Raw genomic sequence first — 21,643 nt, forward strand, 5'->3', positions numbered from 1 at the left:
CCTCTGCACAGAGGGGAAGGAGAGTTAACGTTTCCAGCCCTCATCCCTAGCTCTCCCTCTCCACAGATGCTGCCAGACCTGCTGCGAATTTCAGCTTTTTCCAGGGAATTGTCATGATATTCAAGGATGGACGTTGAAGCTGACCAATAGGAGGCAAACTGCTCTCAATGAGGCGGGATTCTGAGGTTTGATTGGCAAGTGGAGTTGAACCCTTACTCAGCTTCACTGTCTATGCGAGCACTCGCATGAGAACTTGGACAGTGAAGCAAGTTTCTCTGCTGGATCAACTCATCGGGATTTTCTTTTTGTTTCTTGTTGTAAAGGTGGGATGGTTGAATATGGTGTGAGCAAGAAAAGCAAGCCCTGCTTTTAAGATCTGGGTTGATACAGGGAAAAGAAATGGCAACAAAAAGTTTCCAGGGAAAGTTATTGAACTACGAGAGAGAGCTGCCCACGTCTTGCAATTGCAAGAAGCAATGCAACAACTGTGGGATTTTCCTCGGTTTCTTCGTGCTGTCGCTGTTCCTCCACCTGGTCACCTTGCTCTGTTACCTGGATCTCCGGTCCGAGGTGAAACGGGAGCTGAGGTCGCAGGGCAGGAGCGAAGATTCAGCCCAGCACTTAGCGGATGCCTCCTATCTGCCGATGGACCCGAGCGAGTATGTGATGGAAATACGATCTGCTGCCGCTGACCGGGTGAGTGAGGAGGGCAGAGGGGGGAGTCTTATTCCACACACATACACTGTAAATCATTCCCGGGTTAAAACAAAGAAAAACTCTAGTGATGCAGTTCAAAGCTTTGGGTGCTTCTTGTTCCGCACGCCCTCAATAATTTATCACCAGTGGATATTTGCAAAACCAAAGGGATATATTGTACAAATGTTATTTCAATCGAACCAGTCTAAGAGTGTGGGTTGCAAGAGATTAAATAATGTGGTGGTCAAATTTAAGCTTTGTTCTAGCTGTTTGCATTGCAATACATCACTGCTTATTCTCTCTGAAGAATGTTTTCTATCCCCAAACAGAAATTTTTGTTCGCTGCTTTTTTGCCACTTCTTGTGGAGCCTTGCTCTTTCTCTCTGAGCCTTGATGGTTTACAAGTGATTGATTTCCACAATAACCTGTCACTGACCTGATATTGAAGATTTGTTTATGTGGCTAGTTAATAGTGGTACAGGGTTAACAATTCTCACAAATGTCGTTTTCCCTAAATTCTTATCAGTCCTGGCGCTGTGAGGCAGCAGCGTTAGCCACTGTGCCACCCTGCCTCAACACATACAGTGACTGAAATCTATGAGGAAGGGTTGGCTGGCATTAACAGTGGCTCAGTGTGGAGGATTTGAAAAGGTCAGTGGAATTGAACTGCACGCGGGCAATGACTGGCATCAGATTGAACATTGCCCGTCACGAATTTCTGCCCCCTCCTCATTAATATCTTCCACACAACATGCCGTGTTGTGAGCAACGTCCCTTTGGTGAATAGCCTCCCTGACCCCCTCAGCACCAGACACTGGCGATTGGCCTCAGTGTCCTGTAGGAGGGCTATGTAAGTAGCCAATGTCATCAATTGCCACCCAAAGATTGCTGCTGGGAAGTGAACATTGTTTAGCAAAGTTGGCACCCAACTTGGTCACCTTAACCCTTTGACCCTCAGTTATAGACGCATACATTCGAACATACAAATTAGGAGCAGGAGTAAGCCACTCGACCCCTAGAATCTGCTCCGCCGTCCAATTAGATCATGGCTGATCTGATTGTAACTTCAACCCCACATCCCTGCCTACTGATAATCTTTTGCACTTACTGCAGTCTCCAACTTTCGGGGGCAAGTTTTCCCCTTCTGCCCGCTATGGGAATTGTAGCGGGCAAAGGGCAGACCATGGAAAGTTCCATTGACCTCAGGCGGGATTTTCTGATTTCAGGGCAAGCGCGGTGGCACAGTGGTTAGCGCGGCTGCCTCACAGCTCCAGGGACCCAGGTTCAATTCCTGGCTTGGGTAATTGTCTGTGCTGAGTTTGCATGTTCTTTGCGTGGGTTTCCTTCGGGTGCTCTGGTTTCCTCCCACAGTCCAAAAGATGTGTTGGTTAGGTGCATTGGCCATGCTAAATTCTCCCTCAGTGTACCTGAATAGACGCCGGAGTGTGGTGACTCGGGGATTTTCACAGTAACTTCATTGCAGTGTTAATGTAAACCTACTTGTGACACTAATAAATAAACATTATCCCCTTGTGGATCAAGAATCTATTCAGCTCTACCTTTAAAATATTTTAAGGCTTCCACTGCCTTTTGAGAAAGAGAGTTCCAGGGACTCAAAGCTCGCAGGAAAAATATCCCCTCCTCTCTGCCTTAAATGAAAAACAGTAAGAGTTTTAACAACACCAGGTTAAAGTCCAACAGGTTTATTTGGTAGCAAATGCCATTAGCTTTCGGAGCGCTGCTCCTTCGTCAGATGGATACATGAAAAACCCCTTATTTTTAAACAATGACTTCTGGTACTAGATTCTCGGACAAGAGGAACCATCCCCTCCACACCTACCCTGTCAATACCCCTCAGCACCTTAAAGGTTTCAATCAAGTCAACTCTTACTCTTCTAAATTCTAGTAGACACAACCATAACCTCCCCAACCTTTCCTCCTGAGACAATATGCCCATTTCTGATATTAGTCAGGAAAGCCTTCTCTGAGTTGCTTGTAATACATCATTCCTTAAATAAGGAAACCTGAAACATGGTCGCCTTGGGGGAGGAACTTCTGCCATTGCAACTTTTCACTGACGTCTAGCATGGGTTTTTCCGGCTACGCTCACCCCGAAACGGGAAAATCCTGCCTGAAATCAATGGAACTTTCCATGGTCTGCCCCTCGCTCGCTATGATTCCCACAGCGGGTGGAACGGGAAAAGACGCCCCCTAAAGTTGGAGAATGCAGTAAGTGCAAAAGATAAATTTAGCCAAAAGCTAAGTGCGAAGGAAAAGAGACTCAAAATCCAAACCCTCAAAACCCTCAGTTAAAGTTTATTCATTATTCACAAGTAAGACTTACATTGATACTAAAATGAAGTTACTGTGAAATTTCCCTAGTCGCCACACTCAAGCGCCTGTTCGAGTCAATGCACCCAACCAGCACGCCTTTCAGAATGTGGGAGGAAACCGGAGCACCCAGAGGAAACCCATGCAGACACAGGGAGAACATGCAAACTCCACACAGACAGTAACCCAAGCCGGGAATCAAACCCAGGTCCCTAGCGCTGTGAGGCAGCAGTGCTAACCACTGTGCCACCGTGCCGCCCCCAGCAATTGTTTGCAACATTTCTGTCCACAGTAAATCAAAGCAACCACGCGGTAATCTTGGCACTGAAACCATCAGATATAGTATTGCGAATAAAGTCACTAATTCAAGTTTCAGTAGCTTGTAAAATTTATCCAAGAGGAGTGGCATAAATAAACCTGAATATGTGCTCAAGGGAGAATGTGTCACCAATTGAAATGGTTGCTTTTCAAAGTTACGTAGCACATTACACAGTAATTATTAAGGTTGAAAACAAAATCATGGATTTTTTATTCATTGTGGAATGTGGGCATCGCTGGCAAGGCCAGCACTAACTGCCCAGTCTAATTTATTAGTTGTCCACTTATTGTATGGGAAGAGGACCCATCATTGGAGTGCTGGCATGAAAAAGAAAATTCTTCTCTCAATCCCTTTCCCGTAGCTTTTTGACATTTTTTTCCCAAATGTTTAAAATTCTAGGCAGTAGCAGATGCAAGTCCTTTCAGATCTGTGCATACAGCTGTGCGTTAAATATTTACAAGTACAGTACAGCTCTATACAGTGCTTCTATTACATGATATTTGAATTCCAATACTGATTAACTGGTAGTAACACACACGTTTTCTGTGTAGCAATTTCGCAATAATGGTGCTTTATGTTGTTGCTGACTTTGGAGATCGCTCCAAGCTTTTAGAGATATTAATTGCAGGAACCCACATCACTGAGCACTGACTCAATGTTAATCCTGTTAATATGTAGGAGCAAGATGTGGTACGTGCCTGTAATAACTTGCTAATTATTTTTCTGGCACTTACCACCACAATTAGTGTGCCACATGCTGTGACACGCCGGTGAGATCACAATAATTTTGGATGTACAAAAATCATATGCAATCATTATTGCATTTTAGGTGCCTGTGAAAACCGTTCCATAATCCTGCGTGCGGTTATGTTCTTACGCACGTGCTGCCGGTGCAAAGTCTGGTGTCTATTTAACTTTATTGGGCAGATAACGGATTCCTGCAGCTTTAACTCGCTGCAGGAAAGGCATGGTGCTAGACATAACAAGACTACTCTCTGTGAGGAAAGTAAATTGCCCAGTAGCTAAATTGGTCACTTCACTGCACTGGCGGTGAGGCATAGTGATCAGGAAGGCTCCAGGTTAATAGTTAATCTGCATTGATTTTCCTGCTGTCTGGGAGGAGAGGGGTGGGGAAGAGGGGGTGCGGTTGGTGTAGGAAGTGTTAAAAGGGATACGGCAGTCACTCTAATTCTCTCCGGATGAGTGGGGGGGGGGGGAGGGGGGGGAAATGGCTGTTGAATGGTTCCTACTGCAAAGCACTCACGTGACTGTCAGGTGAAGATGGAATCACTGTGGGCTCTGGCCAGCATTTTATTGTAAGAAGTCTCACAACACCAGGTTAAAGTCCAACAGGTTTATTTGGTAGCACAAGACACTAGCTTTCGGAGCACTGCCCCTTCATCAGGTGAGTGGGAGTTCTGTTCACAAACAGGGCATATGAAGACACAAACTCAATTTACAAAATAATGGTTGGAATGCGAGTCTTTACAGGTAATCAAGTCTTAAAGATGCAGACAATGTGAGTGGAGAGAGGGTTAAGCACAGGTTAAAGAGATGTGTATTGTCTCCAGCCAGGACAGCTATTAAGATTTTGCAAGCCCAGGTAAGTCGTGGGGGTTACAGATAGTGTGACATGAACCCAAGATCCCGTTTGAGGCCGTCCTCATGTGTACGGAACTTGGCTATCAGTCTCTGCTCAGCAACTCTGCACTGTCGTGTGTCGTGAAGGCCGCCTTGGAGAACGCTTACCCGAAGATCAGAGGCCGAATGCCCGTGACCGCTGAAGTGTTCCCCAACAGGAAGAGAACACTCTTGCCTGGTGATTGTCGAGCGGTGTTCATTCATCCGTTGTCGTTGCGTCTGCATGGTTTCCCCAATGTACCATGCCTCGGGACATCCTTTCCTGCAGCGTATCAGGTAGACAACGTTGGCCGAGTTGCAAGTGTATGTACTGTGTACCTGGTGGATGGTGTTCTCACGCATCACACTCCTGACTTGTGAATAGTGAATAGGCTTTGGGGAGTTAGGAGGTGAGTTACTCGCCACAGTAATGTTAGCTTCTGACCTGCTCTTGTCGCCACTGTGTTTATGCGGTGAGTCCAGTTGTGTTTCTGGTCAATGTTAACTCCAAGGATGTTGACAGTGGAGAATTCAGCATTTTATTGTCCGTCCCTAATTGCCCTTGAGAAGGTGGTGGTGAGCTGCCTTCTTGAATCACTGCAGTCCCTGTGCTGTGAGTTGACCCACAGTGCCGTTGGGGAGGAAATTCCAGGATTTTGACCCAGCGACTGAGAAGGAGCGTTGATATATTTCCAAGTCAGGATGGTGAGTGGCTTGGAGGGGAACTTGCAGGTGATGGTGTTCCCATCTACTGCTGCCCTTGCCCTTCTAGATGGGTTTGGAAGGTGCTGTCTAAGGGTCTTTGGTGAATTGCTACAGTGTATTTTGTAGATAGTACACACTGCTGCTACTGAGCATCGGTGGTGGAGGGAGTGGATGGTGTGTAGATGTGGTGCCAATCAAGCGGGCTGCTTTGTTCTGGATGGTGTCAAGCTTCTTGACTGTTGTTGGAGCTGCACTCATCCAGGGAAGTGGGGAGTATTCCATCACACTCCTGACGTGTCTTGTAGATGTGAACAGGCTTTGGAGAGTCAGGAGGTGAGTTACTGCCACAGTAATGTTAGCTTCTGACCTGCCCTTGTAACCACTGTGTTTATGTGGTGAGTCCAGTTGAGTTTCTGGTCAATGGTAACTCCAAGGATGTTGACAGCGGGGGATTCAGTGATGGTAACACCATTGAATGTCAAGGGGTGGTGGTTAGAGTGTCTCTTATTGGTGATGGTCATTGCCTGGCATTTGTGTGGCGTGAATGTTACTTGCCACTTGTCAGCCCAAGTCTCGATATTGTCCAGATCTTGTTGCATTTGAACATAACTGCTTCAGTATCTGAGGAGTCGCGAATGGTACTGAACATTGTGCAATCATCGGCGAACATCCCCACTTCTCACCTTACGTTGGAGGGAAGGTCATTGATGAAGCAGCCTTGAGACACTCCCAACACAATCACATTCAAAAAGTGGTTTCTTGGGCAAGTTATTAATGACTAGGATGTTGCCTGGTCTTGAGGGTGTTGGCTATGAGGAGAGGTTGAATAAACTAGGATTGTTTTCACTGGAAAGACAGAGGCTGAGGGGAGACCTGATAGAGGTCTACAAAATTATGAGAGGCATGGACAGGGTGGAAGTGTCCGTTACAAGGGGGCACAGGTTCAAGGTGAGAAGGGGAAAGTTTAAGGGAGATCTGTGGGGGAAGTTTTTCACGCAGAGAGTGGTGGGTGCCTGAAACACTCTGCCAGAGGAGATGGTGGAAGCAGGCACATTAGCAACATTTAAGTGGCATTTGGATGGGTACATGAATAGGGGGGGAATAGAGGGATACGGACAGCGTAAGGACAGAAGGTTTTTTTAGTTTAGTTGGGGCATCATGATCGCCACGGGCTTGGAGGGCCAAAGGGCTTATTCCTGTGCTGTACTTTTCTTTGTACTTTGTACTTTTTGTTATTTGAAACCTTGTCCTAACAAGTCATTGCATTTTAAGAAGGGGTGAGAAAAGTGTGAGAGAAGGGGGAGGAGCAGAGGTTGGTTCGCAGAATCATTGGGGTTTGATGATCATTCATGAAACTGGCAGTGTTGCATGATCAGCGTGATGGGTTTCAACTGAACCGATGTTTATATATAAACAACACCTCTACCCCTGTTATTATTTACTCAGTGCTTCTTCAATAAATGAATGACGAGAGGAAATCTCTTTCAGCAAAGGCTTTCTGAACGTTTTACTGCAAGCAGCTATTGAAGCCAAATCACCACAGAGTTTAAGAGGGGATTAGATGAAAATTTGAAGAAAAGTGCTGAACAAGCTGGGATTGAAGTGTTTAGCTGAGTGGGGAGCAAGCACACAGCGTTAGACAGCTGATCTTGTGGTACTGATGGTTAGTTCAGTCCTGCACTGAAATTTTCGATGCTGTGTACCAGTCGAATTAACTGTTAATGCAGGGAAGAGTTAAATGCGGATCAGTGGCCTGTTCACATTGTACACAGTAAGAAGTTTAACAACACCAGGTTAAAGTCCAACAGGTTTATTTGGTAGCAAAAGCCACACAAGCTTTCGAGGCTCTAAGCCCCTTCTTCAGGTGAGTGGGAATTCTGTTCACAAACAGAATTTATAAAGACACAGACTCAATTTACATGAATAATGGTTGGAATGCGAATACTTACAACTAATCCAGTCTTTAAGAAACAAAACAAAACAAAACATTGTACACACACAGCCTGCGGCCTGGGCAAAAGTTGTGGCGATGCCGGCTTTGGAGCTTTCGGAGCGCTGCAACTCACCTGATGAAGGAGCAGCGCTCTGAAAGCTTGTGATACCAAATAAACATGTTGGACTTTAACCTGGGGTTGTGAGACTTCTTACTGTGGGCTAAAGTTGTTCAACAACTTCGGAAATAAAAGCTGAAGCAGTCTCAGAAAGAAGTTATCAGAGATGTGAAAAGGTCGTTGGGGGTTTCGTTACTTAAGTGAGGGCTATGCTACCCATTTATCCTCTTCATTCTTCCAGCACTAAAACAGATTACCCAGTCATCGATTTCATTGGTGTTAGTAGAATCTTGCTTTGCACAAATTGGTCACTGCTTGCCTCTACAAATACATTCGATTAGCTGCAAAGCAATTTGGGACATCTTGGTGTTGTAAGCTGTGCTGTTGAAATGCAAGTTCTTTGTGTTCTATCCTGGCGAGAGATTCAAAGACAAATGAAAGCCTGAAGGGAAATCCTCATTCTTTAAATTTGTTCATGAGATGTGGACTTGGCTGGCCTTTATTGCCCATTCCTAATACAGCCAATTCCTTGGAACTGTTGTGAAATGTGTGGTAAATGTTGAAGTTATAAAATTTATGCTGCATCTATAATAATGGGGGTGTGCGGAAATTTTGGAAATATTTGCAGTCTGAGTACTTTTTCTACAGTCCTACAGAAAGAATACTAGACTGGATGGGCTGAATGGCCTCCTTCTTCATGGTAAAGAGACTGATTCGCAGTAAATTGAATTTTAGCTTTTCCAACAAATTGGCCGGAATTTTACTGCCCCGCCCGCCACGGGAATCGGAGTGGGTGAGGGGCGGACATTGGGAAGGTTCGTTGACCTCTGGCAGGAATTTGTGGTTTCGGGACGAGCAAGACCATAAAATCCCGCCCATTGTAGTTTAGATTTTCAACCGACAAAGCAAGTGACAACAACATCAACTTACAGTGCCTGTATTATAACAAAAACTCCTGTGCATAGGAACATTATCAAACAAAATTTGATACCGGGCCACAGAAGGCGATATTAGGACAAAGTTTTGGTGGATCTTAAAGGAGAGGGAGAGATTTCGGGAATGAATGCTTGAGCTTAGGGCTTTGATGACAAAAGGCATAGTCACCAATCGGTGAGTGATTAAAATTGGGAATGTGTAAGAATTGGAGCACCACAAGTAGCTCGGAACAGCTGGTTAGGAATAGGGAGGAGAGAGGCCAAGGAGAGATTTTCTATTGACACTATTTGTTTCAACTGTTCCATGTGGTGGTCAGTTCCACAATCTTGCCATTCTGGTGAAAGCACCTCCAGCGGTGTAGCACTCCCTGAATATTGCACTGGAGTGTCAGCTTAGATTTGGTGCTGACCAATATCTATCACTCAGGCAACTTCAGTAAAACAAATTATCTGTTCATTATTGCATTGCTGTTTGTGGAAGCTTGCTGTATGCAAACTGGCTGGTTAGGTTTCGTCATTGGTTGTAAGGTACTTTGGGACATCAGGGATCAAGAAAGGTGTGCTATAAATGTATAAGTTTGTTTATTAGTGACACATGTAGGCTTACATTAACACTGCAATGAAGTTACTGTGAAAAATCCCCTCATCACCACAATCCGACGCCTGTTTGGGTACGCTAAGGTAAAATTTAAGCATGGCCAATACGCCTAACCAGCATGTCTTTAGGACTATGGGATGAAACCAGAGGAAACCCACACAGACATGGGGGAGAACATGCAGACTCCACACAGACAGTAACCCAAGCTGGGAATCAAACCCGGGTCCCTGGCGCTGTGAGGCAGCAGTACTAACCACTGTGCCACCGTGCTTGCAGAGCATCATCCAAAAAGTCAGTATTCTAGCCTGAACACAGACAATGAGTGTTGGCAGAATATTCCTCCATGGGGAATCCTGGCTGATTCAGATTTAGTAGCCCAGATAGGAAAAGACCATTCTTATTTTGGTCATTTAACTCTCCAGTAGTTGGAGTTCTCATCTGGCATCGTTCCAGTCAATGTGGCAGGGGGACAGCTGACTCACTTAACCTGCTAAGCAATGTTTTAAAGCAATGGTTGAGTAAAACTTGGCTGCTGAAATAAATTTGTCAGTGTGATCAAAAACAAGACTACCTGCGAGATTATTCGGAGCTTTTTCCACTGTTACATGTTCCAGTGGTGAGGATTCGAGTGCCAATGTGCTGCACCATGAGGTGATGAGATTTATGTTCGCACCACATTATTGTCTCTCCTTCGCTTGTGCTTTCACCTACTGTCAATCAGTCACATCATGCACTTCCCCTGGCAACCGTGTTGCGTTGCCCTTGGCAATACATTGAGGGAAAGGCAGACAATTACTTTTGTAAAACAAAACCTCAGTAAGGAACAAGAAATGACAGGGAAGATTGGTTCATTTCCTGTTCAACGGTGAGAGAATGTCAGCCTCACAATGAAGGAAAAGCTTCTCTTCTGTGTGTTTTTATGAAAAAAAAGATGTGCCTATTTGGAGAGCCAAGCCTGTCTCCTTGGTAATTGAGGTATCAATGAAGCATTAAGTAAAGACTAGTGGATACAAAAGAGTTTGAAACAATGCACACTACCCTGAGGGGGGTCAGACGATGCCTTAAACTAAAATAGTGGCTCCGAACTGTCACTTAACTGCTGAAATGGAAGCTTGAGTAATTGTTCTGTGTATTCCAAGTTGCTACATCCATGATCTGCTGTAACATAATCATAACTTAGTTTAAGCAAGACATTTACTGTAAAATGGGTAACACAATACCTCATTCTTCACTTTGCTGTATCCTTACAAAAGCCATTACTCGGGCTCAGTCTCAGAACTCAAACTGTGGGTCTTGCTTTCATCACTCTCCCCTTAGTCTTAGACGATATCAAACTTAGTTGTAGATTTTAATGGCTGTTACATATCTTTAATCCCACTCTGTTCAGATTGGTGGTGATTTGCACTATGTGCCGACTTTTCACTTCAGTTTCTTACTTGGAGAGCTGTGATGGTGAAGTTGCCATAATGCTGGGTGACCGTAGGCAACTCTGCACTTTGGGGGGACAGCTGACTGGTGATGATTTAACTTGAGGATTACCACACTGAAGAAATGTACAAGACATAGGAAATCAGCAATTACAAAGCAAAATGCTGCTTTCTGATGAACTGAAATGTTAAATCTGTCTCCCTCTCCACTTGGGGTGACACAGTGGTTAGCAATGCTGCTTCACAGCGCCAGGGACCTGGGTTCGATTCCCGGCTTGGGTCACTGTCTGTGTGGAGTTTGCACATTCTCCCCATGTCTGCATGGGTTTTCTCCGGGTGCTCTGGTTTCCTTCCACAGTCCAAAGGACGTGCTGGGTAGGTGCAATGGCCATGCTAAATTCTCCCTCAGTGTACTGTACCCGAACAGGTGCCGGAGTGTGGCAACTAAGGGACTTTCACAGTACCTTCACTGCAGTGTTAATGTAAGCCTCCTTGTGACACTAATAAACAAACCTTAAACACAGGTTTGGTGGGTGAGGGGGGAAGCTAATTTGTCTGCCCACTGTCAGCTGCCTGGTTCGAAGGTCCCGGAGCCATATTTAACCCTCCAGTCCAGCACACTCATATCACTGTCTCCAGCCCATCTGTCTTCACCAGACTGTGTAAGATGTCAGCAACCCAGAGGGGAAAGGCTCGCAGTCTCAAGAGGAAGTCTGTTCCTCCCTCCCCCGAGTCCATCGCCCATACTCCATGTGGACCTCTCCCACCGCATCTGGAGTCTTTGTGCATCCCCTTCCAGTAAACGGTGAGGTATCCCTTTGACCCCCTTATTTGTGAGCTTTTCCTGCAGCCTTGTTGGGATACAAATCCCTGTCCTCTGCATCCCATTGTTCACTTTCTTCATCCACTTCCATGGCCTTCCGGCTGAAATCATGAGCCCTCGCGCCCTACACCACCCCTCCTTGCACAACCCTCCTTCCACAATGACCCCTTTGTCTTCGTCAGACCATGCACCCCACCCCCCCACACCCAGCCTCACCTTGCACCCCACCTCCAATCAAACTTTGGACCTTTGTTGCGGTGGCTACATGGGTTCCGCAGCACAGTGCTGTCCAAATAAACACCAGTGTGTGACATCAGGGGCAGGGAGACCCTTGTACCCCTAACCCCAGGCACTGTATTGAACGGTATTGTATCTGTATTGTCCATGAGTCCAGCAGCATGGTGCTGTCCATGACGACCAGCTCGGCATGGAGATGGAGGGCAGGAACTGGTCAGCCCCGGCAGAGTGGTGTACAGCCCATCAGGAACAGCGCAGTGCTATAACAGTGTTGCACTCACCCTGAAGTCTCTTGCAAACTGCGGACTGCCTTGTGCAGGTCAGTCATTGTAGAATCATACAGTGCAGAAGAGGCCATTCAACCAATCGAGTCCACACCAACACATTCAAAACACCTGAACTCTCACCTAATCCCATCTGTCAGCACTTGGCCCATCGCCCTGGATGTGATGATGTGCCAAGTGCTCATCCAGATACCTTTTAAAGGATGTGAGGCAACCTGCCTCTACCACCCTCCCCGGCAGCACATTCCAGACCGTCACCACCCTCTGGGTAAAAAGTCCCCCCCCCCCCGTCCCCAAGCCTCCTGCCCCTCACCTTGACCCTATGACCCCTCGTGACTGACCCTTCAACTAAGGGGAACAGTTGCAATTGGGTATTAGACCAATGCAATTTTACACTGGAGTGACTCAAGATTGAAAGGTCTGACAGACAGCTGTTTTAATGAGCATGCATGAGGTGCAAATAAATGTAAATGACATTTATGCCACCAGCCAGTGGGAAGACTGGCCCACCATTAACCCGATTGGGAGAGTTGCCAGGTGATTTTACGTCTGAGGGTTAGTGACCTTTTGGCTTCCGCCAGATTTTCTGCCCCCACCTATCACCAAACTTGCTGCGGGTGGGATGGGAGAATTCTATCTTTGAAAAGACTTAGTGCAGACAATGGCAGGGTGGCACAGTGGTTAGCACTGCTGCCTCACAGTGCCAGGGACCCGGCCTTGGGTGACTCTGTGTGTGGAGTTCGCACGTTCTCTTCGTGTCTGCGTGGGTTTCCTCCGGGTGCTCCAGTTTCCTCCCACAGTTCAAAGATGTGCGGGTTAGGTTGATTGGCCATGCTAAATTGATGCAACAGTGTCAGGGGGATTAGCAGGATAGATATGTGGGGTTACTGGGATAGGGCCTGGGTGGGATTATTGTCGGTGCAGACTCGATGGGCCAAATGCCCTCTTTCTGCCGCGTGGGGATTCTATGATTCGAGCAGTTTGCAAGCTACATGTTTCATCACAATATTTGGAATGTGGACTGCTGGCTGTGATATATTGTTAATGATACTCAGTCCGTATTCAGGTGACTTGTTGGCAGTTTGATGGCAAATATTCAATTCCAGTGCCAAACACACTCACTCAAAATTATCATTGACCCAAGTCAGTGCTTTACGGCAATTTTGGCTGGGTAGGCAATGGCCCAGTGGTATTGTCACTAGACTATCAATCCAGAAACTCAGCTAATGTTCCAGGAACCTCAGTTCAAATCCCACCACGGCAGATGTTGGAATTTGAATTCAATTTTAAAAATCTGGAATTAAGAATCTACCGATGACCGTGAAACCATTGTCAATTGTCGGAAAAACCAATCTGGTTCACTAATGTCTTTCAGGGAAGGAAATCTGCTGTCCTTACGCGATCTGGCCTACATGTGACTCCAGAGCCACAGCAATGTGGTTGACTCTCAACTGCCCTCTGAAATGGCTTAGCAAGACATTCAGTTCAAGGGCAACGAGGGAAGTGCAGTAAATGCTGGCCAGCCAGTGATGCCCACATCCCACAAATGAATTAAAAAAAAATTGCCACATGGAAGCTACACATTTATTGAGTGGATACCAAACTTGAGGAATAATAGAATAATAGCCTTATTTTAATCGGGGCAATTCCTGCTTTATGGAAACTGGAATGGCCATCTTCCTAATTTTATTCTTTGCCCCAAAAGGTGAGGAAACAGTAATGTTGGTGAACATGTTGCAGGCAGTAAGTTCATGAAACAAGACCAGGAGGTATATCGAGAGCAAGGTTGCTGAGTTGGCACGGATGCTGCCTGATATCTGACTTGGGAATCCTCGACAAACATAATGGAATCTGTGGTAGTGTTGAACTTTCTGAGTATCGGCATTCCTCACAATGCTGCTCCCAAATCAGGAGAGAAAAGAGAAACCGTGGTTGGGAAACTATAAGATTTGTTTCTGCAATTGCTCTTTGCCTCAATCATGGTGAAACATGGGAATAATATTCAAGTTCAACAAAATACTTCTAAAGCTGGCCAGTTTTGCACCTCGCGTTAATTTTTGACAATAGCTAAGTTTTATATCTGGGTTATTTAAAAACCCTACAGTTCAGAAGGAGGCCATTTGGCCCATTGAGGCTGCACTGACAGCAATCCCACCCAGGCCCTATCCCCATAACTCCACATATTTACCCCGCTAATCCCTGGAACCTACGCATCCCAGGATACTAAGGGGCAATTTAGCATGGCCAATGCACCTAACCCGCACATCTTTCGGACTGTGGGAGGAAAGCAGAGCACCCGGAGGAAACCCACACAGACACGGAGACAATGTGCAGACTCCAAACAGTGACCCAAGCCAGGAATCGAACCTGGGTCCCTGGAGCTGTGAAGCAGCATTGCTAACCACTGTGCCACCTTTGCGCTGTTTCCTTCTGGTTTAGTGATCGACTAGAAAAAAGGGCAAAGGTCGCCGACATCAGTTCTATTGTTAATGCATTTGCATGCAAAGGGTTGCTGTCTGTTGACATCATAAATAGTACTGGATCTGAGAGCAACTGTCAGCTCCATGTCTGTCGCACAGGTGGCCCTGCCTCCATCTCTGAAACATTGACCTTCACTGTTCCTCTCTCAGCCTATCTGCTGCTGACAACCTGTTGCTCCTATCACCTCCAACTTTGTTCTATCATGCCTACACACTCCTTCAAAGTGTGTACACTTCAGCTCCTCGACCTATATCCAGACTCACAGCAGGGCTTGCTCGCCCATTGTTACTACCCTTGCCGGCCTACGTTGAATTTTAATATTCTCACTTTGTTTCAGATCCTTCCATGGCCTGTTAACTCCCCATGTCTGTAACTCCCCTCCAACCCCACAAATCCTCCAGCCCACCCCAATTATCTCTGGCCCCTTGACTCAGTCTTCCAGTACAGTCCCCTCCCCTTCAGCTAACTAATTCCCATGCTCTGGATTTTCAATTCCTAATCTTTTCACCGTTAGGAGTAACCTTAAAACCCAGATAGAGTCATAGAGGTCATAGAGGTTTACAGCATGGAAGCAGGCCCTTCGGCCCAACCTGTCCATGCCGCCCTTTTTTTAAAAACCCCTAAGCTAATCCAATTGCCCGCATTTGGCCCATATCCCTCCATACCCACCGTACCCATGTAATTATCTAAATGCTCTTTAAAAGACAAAATTGCACCCGCCTCTGCTACTACCTCTGGCAGCTTGTTCCAGACACTCACCACCCTCTGTGAAAAATTTGCCCCACTAGACACTTTTGTATCCCTCCCCTCTCACCTTAAACCTATGCCCTCTAGTTTTAGACTCCCCTACCTTTGGGAAAAGATATTGACTATCGAGCTGATCTGTGCCCCTCATTATTTTATAGACCTCTATGAGGTCACCCCTCAGCCTCCTATGCTCCAGAGAAAAAAGTCGCAGTCTATTCAGCCTCTCCTTATAACTCAATCCATCAAGTCCCGGTAGCATCCGAGTAAATCTTTTCTGCACTCTTTCTAGTTTAATAATATCCTTTCTATAATAGGGTGACCAAAATTGCACACAGTATTCCAAGTGTGGCCTTACCAATGTCTTGTACAACTTCACAAGACATTCCAACTCCTATATTCATTGTTCTGACCGATGAAACCAAGCATGCCGAATGCCTTCTTCACCACTCTGTCAACCTTTTTTAAACCTTTGAGCAAAAGGCTGTCTTATTTTTGTGATGATACTGTGCCTTTAAGAAATTGATCCATATCATGTTTCTTGTGAGGGTAAGTTTAAAATTCAACTCTGTTTTACAAGGTGCCAATTTGTCTGGACACCAGACCATGCTGAGAATGCAGGCTAATGATTGATTTTAGCTAGGGATGTGTTTGAGTCAATCTGAGTTGATGCATTTTTGTTTATTTTGTTTCTTCCCCTGGGGTTTCAGAGTAGGATTTTTGTTCAGGTTGATTAATAGAGACATGTGCCTCAGGGGTGGATCTAAGCTTACAGGGAAAAGCAAGCAAATAATGTTGGGTTCTGAAAGAAGCAAGAGGTCTCTCTCTCTCTCCCTCTCCCCCCCCCCCCCCCCCCCCCTGCTCTCTCTCTGTGGAGGATGTTGTTTGGGACCTGCTAAGAGAAATAGGTCTCTGACTCTCCGGGCGTGTTTTGGAGGCTCAAGGACTGGCAGCCCATGTATAAGCACATAAGCTTATGTGTTGCTAACTGATTTTGAAGAGGAGTTTAACTCTATAAGATAAATATTGCTTGAATTGGAACTAATAGAGATAAGTGAGCAGTTAAGAATTGTATCTTGTCCTGTTTAAGTATTTCTATTGGTGAAAGTTTAGCTAATTCATTTGTTATAGTTAAATTGCATTGTTAAATAAAGTTTGTTTTGATGAAAGCTTCCTAGTTTGTCAACAGAATCGCACTTGGAATGAAACATCTTACCCTCACACTAATGGCAAAATAGAAATTCTGTTGTAGTCTGGATGGAATTCAAAACATTCTTTGGGGTTTCTGATCTGGAGCTTAACATTTGATACACCTGGTGCTTTTCTCTATGTTAAAGGCACCATATAAGTAAACTTGGCTAGGATTTAATGTGGATGGCAGGTCAGAAAACTGTAGGGTGCCTTACGTCATTTCATTTGGGAGACCCGATGCTGTTCCAAGGTAATTGGGCACAGCGATCCCATAGAAAATCCACTCCTAGGAGTGGCTGGTTCATCAGAGGCTGACAGTCCCCATTCTCAGCAGCGCCACCAGGAGTGGTGGCTACTGCTGGTACTGCAGTGGGGCTAACATTGAGGATCGAAGATGGATCCTCAGATGGAAGTGAATGGTGACAGGCTGGGGATTGCAGGGAAGGGTTGCTCAAAAGTGGTGGGGTGGTGGGGAAGAGTTGGAATCAAGGGCAGGGTTTAGCTTCCTGGGCGGACTCCTTCCCGATGCCAGTTCCTGTGATCGGGCACAACGTGCACATGAACGAGAGACCTGGTGCACCCCACCCCCGGGCCCCTGACAAACCTGATGGAGTCTGCTGGGTGGCCTCCTTTGATGGCGAGTCCCCCTTTGCAGCTGATCAAACACCAGTGGAATGGAGTTCTTAAGTGACCACGTAAGTGCCTCAGTTGGCCTCTGGGGAGAGGGAAGAGCACCTGCAAACGTCCCTGCCCCTGACTTCATTGGAGGGAGGCGGGATCTGAACCCTGCATTCTCCCAGTTGAAACATATGCCAGTCCTTGCCTCTGATCTTGCCTCAGGTGAGTGCCGGGGGTGGGGGGGGGGGGGGGTGGGGGGGGGGGGATTAAATTCCACCCTACTTGTTGCTTCTGTGTGCAAATTGGTTGCTGGATTACTCATCAAAAGCATAACAATGGATGCAAGTGGACACTCTGTAAGTTCTGCATTTCTGTAATGGAAAGTGGAAAGCTCACCAAGGCTCCTTCAGCAGTGCCTTCCGAAGCCACAACCTCAATTGCCTGAAAGAACAAAGGTAGCAGGCTTGGGAATGTCCCAGCCTTCAAGATACCCTTCAACTCATGCAACATCCTGATTTGGAAATACATCGCTGTCCCTCAATCATCGTCAGATCTAATTCTGGGAATTCCCTCAGGGCTGTGGGTGTACGTGCATCACAAGGACTACAGTAGTTCAGGAAGGTGACTTGAATTGCTCCTGATGGTTCCCAACTCTTTCTATCCGGCTGTAGCTCTGTTTCTGAAGTCAGTGGTCCACTCAAGGATCTGCCATCTTTTTGTAGATTGACAGAGTGCTGCCATAATGCTGTAAAAGGATGATAGCTGGGACGATGGAGCTGGTGGGTGGCTAAGAACAGAGATCTACAGCTTTGAATGCAATGAGAAAGAACCTTTTTTAACTCCTTCACGCACAAGGCCATTGCTGGTAAGACCAACATTCATCGACCATCATTGATTTCACTTGAGAAGGTGGCAGTGAACCATATTCAGCCATCATGGGAGGCACGGTGGCCCAGTGGTTAGCACTGCTGCCTCACACCGCCAGGGACCCGGGGTTAGTACCGGTCCTGGCTGCCTGTGTGGAGTCTGCACGTTCTCCCCGTGTCTGCGTGGGTTTCCTCCGGTTGTTCCGGTTTCCTCCTGTAGTCCAAAGATGTGCAGGTTCGATGGGTTAGCCATGGTACATGTGCGGGGTTATGGTGATAAGGCCAGTGAGAGGACCTGGGTAAGATACTTGGTCAGCGGGTTGGTGCAGACTCGATGGGCCAAATGGCCTGCTTCTCACCGTAGGGACTCTCTGATTCTCTGATTTTATTGAATGGCGGAGCAGGTTCAAGGGACTGAATTGCCTACTCCTGCTCCTTGTTCTTATATTCTTGAATCAGTGCCTTCCATCTGGTGTAGGTGCGCCCGCAGTGCTGATCAGGAGGGAGTTCTGAATCATGGACCAGTCGACAGTGAAGGAGCGGCAATATGTTTTTAAGTCAAGATGGTGTATGTTTTGGAGGGAAATTTGGAAGTAAGGGTGTTCCGATGCACCTCTGCTGCCCTTGTCCTTCTCAGTGGGAGAGGCGGCATGGCGGCACAGTGGTTAGCACCGCTGCCTCACAGCGCTAGGGACTCAGGTTCAATTCCGGCCTCGGGTCACTGTCTGTGTGGAGTTTTCACTTTCTCCCCGTGTCTGCGTGGGTTTCCTCCAGATGCTACGGTTTCCTCCCACAGTCCAAAGATGTGCGGGTTGGGTGGATTGGCCATGCTAAATTGCCCCTTAGTGTCAGGGGGATTAGCAGGGTAAATGTGTGGGGTCACGGGAATAGAGCCTGGGTGGGATTGTGGTCAGTGCAGACTCGATGGGCCGAATAGCCTCCTTCTGTACCGTAGGGATTCTATGATTCTATGATTCAGGTCACGGCTTTGTGAGGTGCTATTGAGGATACCTTGGAGAACTGCTGATAAAATGAACCTTGTTCATTTAAAAAGAAATGCAGCCAAGGTATGGCTGTGGTGGAGGGAGTGAATGTTTAAGGTGGTGGATGGGGTGTCAGTGTTACAGTGTCTTGGATGATGTTGACCTTGCGGAATCTCAGTAGGATGATATTCCTCAACTGCAGCAGGAGGCTGCCAAAGCAAGCAGCAGTGTGTGAATGTGGAAAGCAAACAAGATAAAAGCGGAGAGTGTGTCCGGAATAAGTTTGCTTTTTTTGTCTAGATGGGACTAATTAAAGGGAAGGTTTATGGCGCTTGAGTTGGCATGTAAGTTCCAAGCACTGCACAAAGGGAGATATCTGCAAAGCTCTCAGGGTGTCAGCAACATGTTATCACATTTTATGCTTTGGCATTACGAAGGAAGCTGCCTGAGCAGTATTTAGTGCCTTCTCCCACACCCCACCCCCACTAAAGTTCTGCTCCAGTAACCTGAATAAGGCCTGTTACAATCACAGCACTGCATTTTGTGGGGAGGTGTGTGGGGGGGATGGTTAAACACCAATGTTCACTTTAGCCTGACTTGGACTTTAAACTAGATGACAATAAAGTTGTGATTGAGGCGCAGGTAAATAACACAGTCACTCCGGCTTATGTAGAATAACCTGGGGGTGTGTGTGTGTGTGGGGGGGGGGACGGGGGGGGGGGACACGGGGGGGGACGACCCTTTGTCAAAGTTTCAGATTCCAGTAATGTGTTTTTATCCAGTGACTTAAATTATTTCCTCAGACCCCAATACAAACCAAGCAAAATGAAAGGTGGAAGAAACAACTTTTCCAAAGACCTGAATTTGCCGCTGAGCTGATGTTATGCAGCATAATGTTATAGCTGAGTTGTCCTTTAGTGGGGTTGCTTTAAATTGAGAAAATATCTTACTGCGATCGTCCTGGCTTGTTTTTATTGAGGCAAGGTGATACCTGAAATCCAGATGCTTTTAGCCATTTGCTTATGGTTAGGCGCATTGACCCGAACAGGTGCCAGACTGTGGCGACGAGGGGAATTTCACAGTAACTTCTTTGCAGTGTTAATGTAAGCCTTACTTGTGACTAATAAATAAACTTTAAACATCACCCTCTCATTCAAGTTGGTCTCCCGCTCCAACATTTGATTTGATTTATGATTATTGTCATATGTATTAGAATAGAGTGAAAAGTATTGTTTCTTGCGCGCTATACAGGCAAAGCATACCATTCATCGAGAAGGAAGGGAGAGAGTGCAGGATGTAATGTTACAGTCATAGCTAGGGTGTAGAGAAAGATCAACTTAGTGCGAGGTAGGTCCATTCAAAAGTCTGACAGCAGCAGGGAAGAAGCTGTTCTTGAGTCGGTTGGCACTTGACCTCAGACTTTTGTATCTTTTTCCCGAAGGAAGAAGGTGGAAGAGAGCATGTCCGGGGTGTGTGGAGTCCTTAATTATGCTGGCTGCTTTTCCGAGGCAGCAGGAAGTGTGGACAGAGTCAATGGGTGGGAGGCTGGATGAGTGATGGACTGGGCTACGTTCACGACCCATTGTTTGACAATGACTGTGTGGCTGTTTCAGGTATTCCAAAGGTGTCTTTTGAAAGTTTAAGCAGCCTTCTGACCTCCACTGTCAAAGTTTACACATAGTACCAGACCGTTAGTACTTTGAATTATTACTAAAATGCCATCATTGCAAGCTGTTATTTTCAAATTTGCTGCAAAGTCTGCATTTCATTCAGCCGATTGCTGGACCAAGTTCTTTCTCAGGATTTCAAAATTGGAACACTGAAATGAAATTGAATTTTTGGCTTGGTAATCTAGGATATCTGAATACAGATTTCAAAAAATGTAAAATTCACCGACAATTGTCCACAAACTTTCTGTGGCTTCTTGCACTGAAGACGCCTATTAGTCAATTCAAAAAGTTCAAAAACACATAGTAAAATAGTGGGAGAGCCAGCTGATTTAAAACCATGCACAATATCTGGGATATTAAAGAATGTGAAAGCAAAGAGGTAAAGCTTAACCTATACAGGCAGCACGGTAGCACAGTGGTTAGCACTGCTGCTTCACAGCTCCTGGGTTCGACCTGGGTCACTGTCTGTGTGGAGTTTGCACATTCTCCTCGTGTCTGCATGGGTTTCCTCCGGGTGCTCCGGTTTCCTCCCACAGTCCAAAGATGTGCGGGTTAGGTTGATTGGCCATGCTAAAAACAAAATTGCCCTTAGTGTCCTGGGATGCGGAGATTAGAGGGATTAGTGGGTAAATATTTAGGGATGTGGGGGTAGGGCCTGCGTGGGATTGTGGTTGGTGCAGACTCGGTGGGCTGAATGGCCTCTTTCTGTACTGTAGGGTTTCAAAGATTCTAAGATATACAAATCATTGGTTAGGTTACAGTTTGAAAATTGTCTCATTTTGGGTGTCTTACTTTAGTAACCAAAGAGATTAAGGCCAATTTTTAAAAATTCATTCATGGGACATGGGTGAAGAATGGGCCAGAATTTATTGCCCATCCCTAGTTGCCCTTGAAGAGCAGTTGAGAGTCAACCACATTGCTGTGGCTCTGGAGTCATATGTAGGCTATACTGGGTAAGGATGGCTAGACTGGGTAAGGATGGCTAGACTGGGTAAGGATACCAGATTTCCTTCCCTAAAGGACATTAGTGAACCAGATGGGATTTTCCAACAATTGACAATGGT

At 46.2% G+C, this 21,643-nt stretch overlaps 1 protein-coding gene across 3 annotated transcripts in view; it reads left to right on the forward strand.

Annotated features, from left to right (window-relative positions):
• Positions 1–259: 259 nt before the first annotated feature.
• eda (ectodysplasin A) overlaps positions 260–21,643 on the forward strand; it is a 229,341-nt gene continuing 207,957 nt past the window's right edge. For 2 of the 3 annotated variants that reach the window (XM_078211878.1, XM_078211879.1), the window contains exon 1: positions 260–696. In XM_078211878.1, coding sequence (XP_078068004.1) covers positions 400–696 — 297 coding nt within the window. In that variant the 5' untranslated portion in view covers positions 260–399. The remainder of the gene's footprint in view (positions 697–21,643) is intronic. The other variant, XM_078211880.1, reaches the window with a different exon arrangement.

Source organism: Mustelus asterias, chromosome 4 (genome assembly GCF_964213995.1).
Source record: "Mustelus asterias chromosome 4, sMusAst1.hap1.1, whole genome shotgun sequence".
Taxonomy (NCBI): Eukaryota; Metazoa; Chordata; class Chondrichthyes; order Carcharhiniformes; family Triakidae; genus Mustelus; species Mustelus asterias.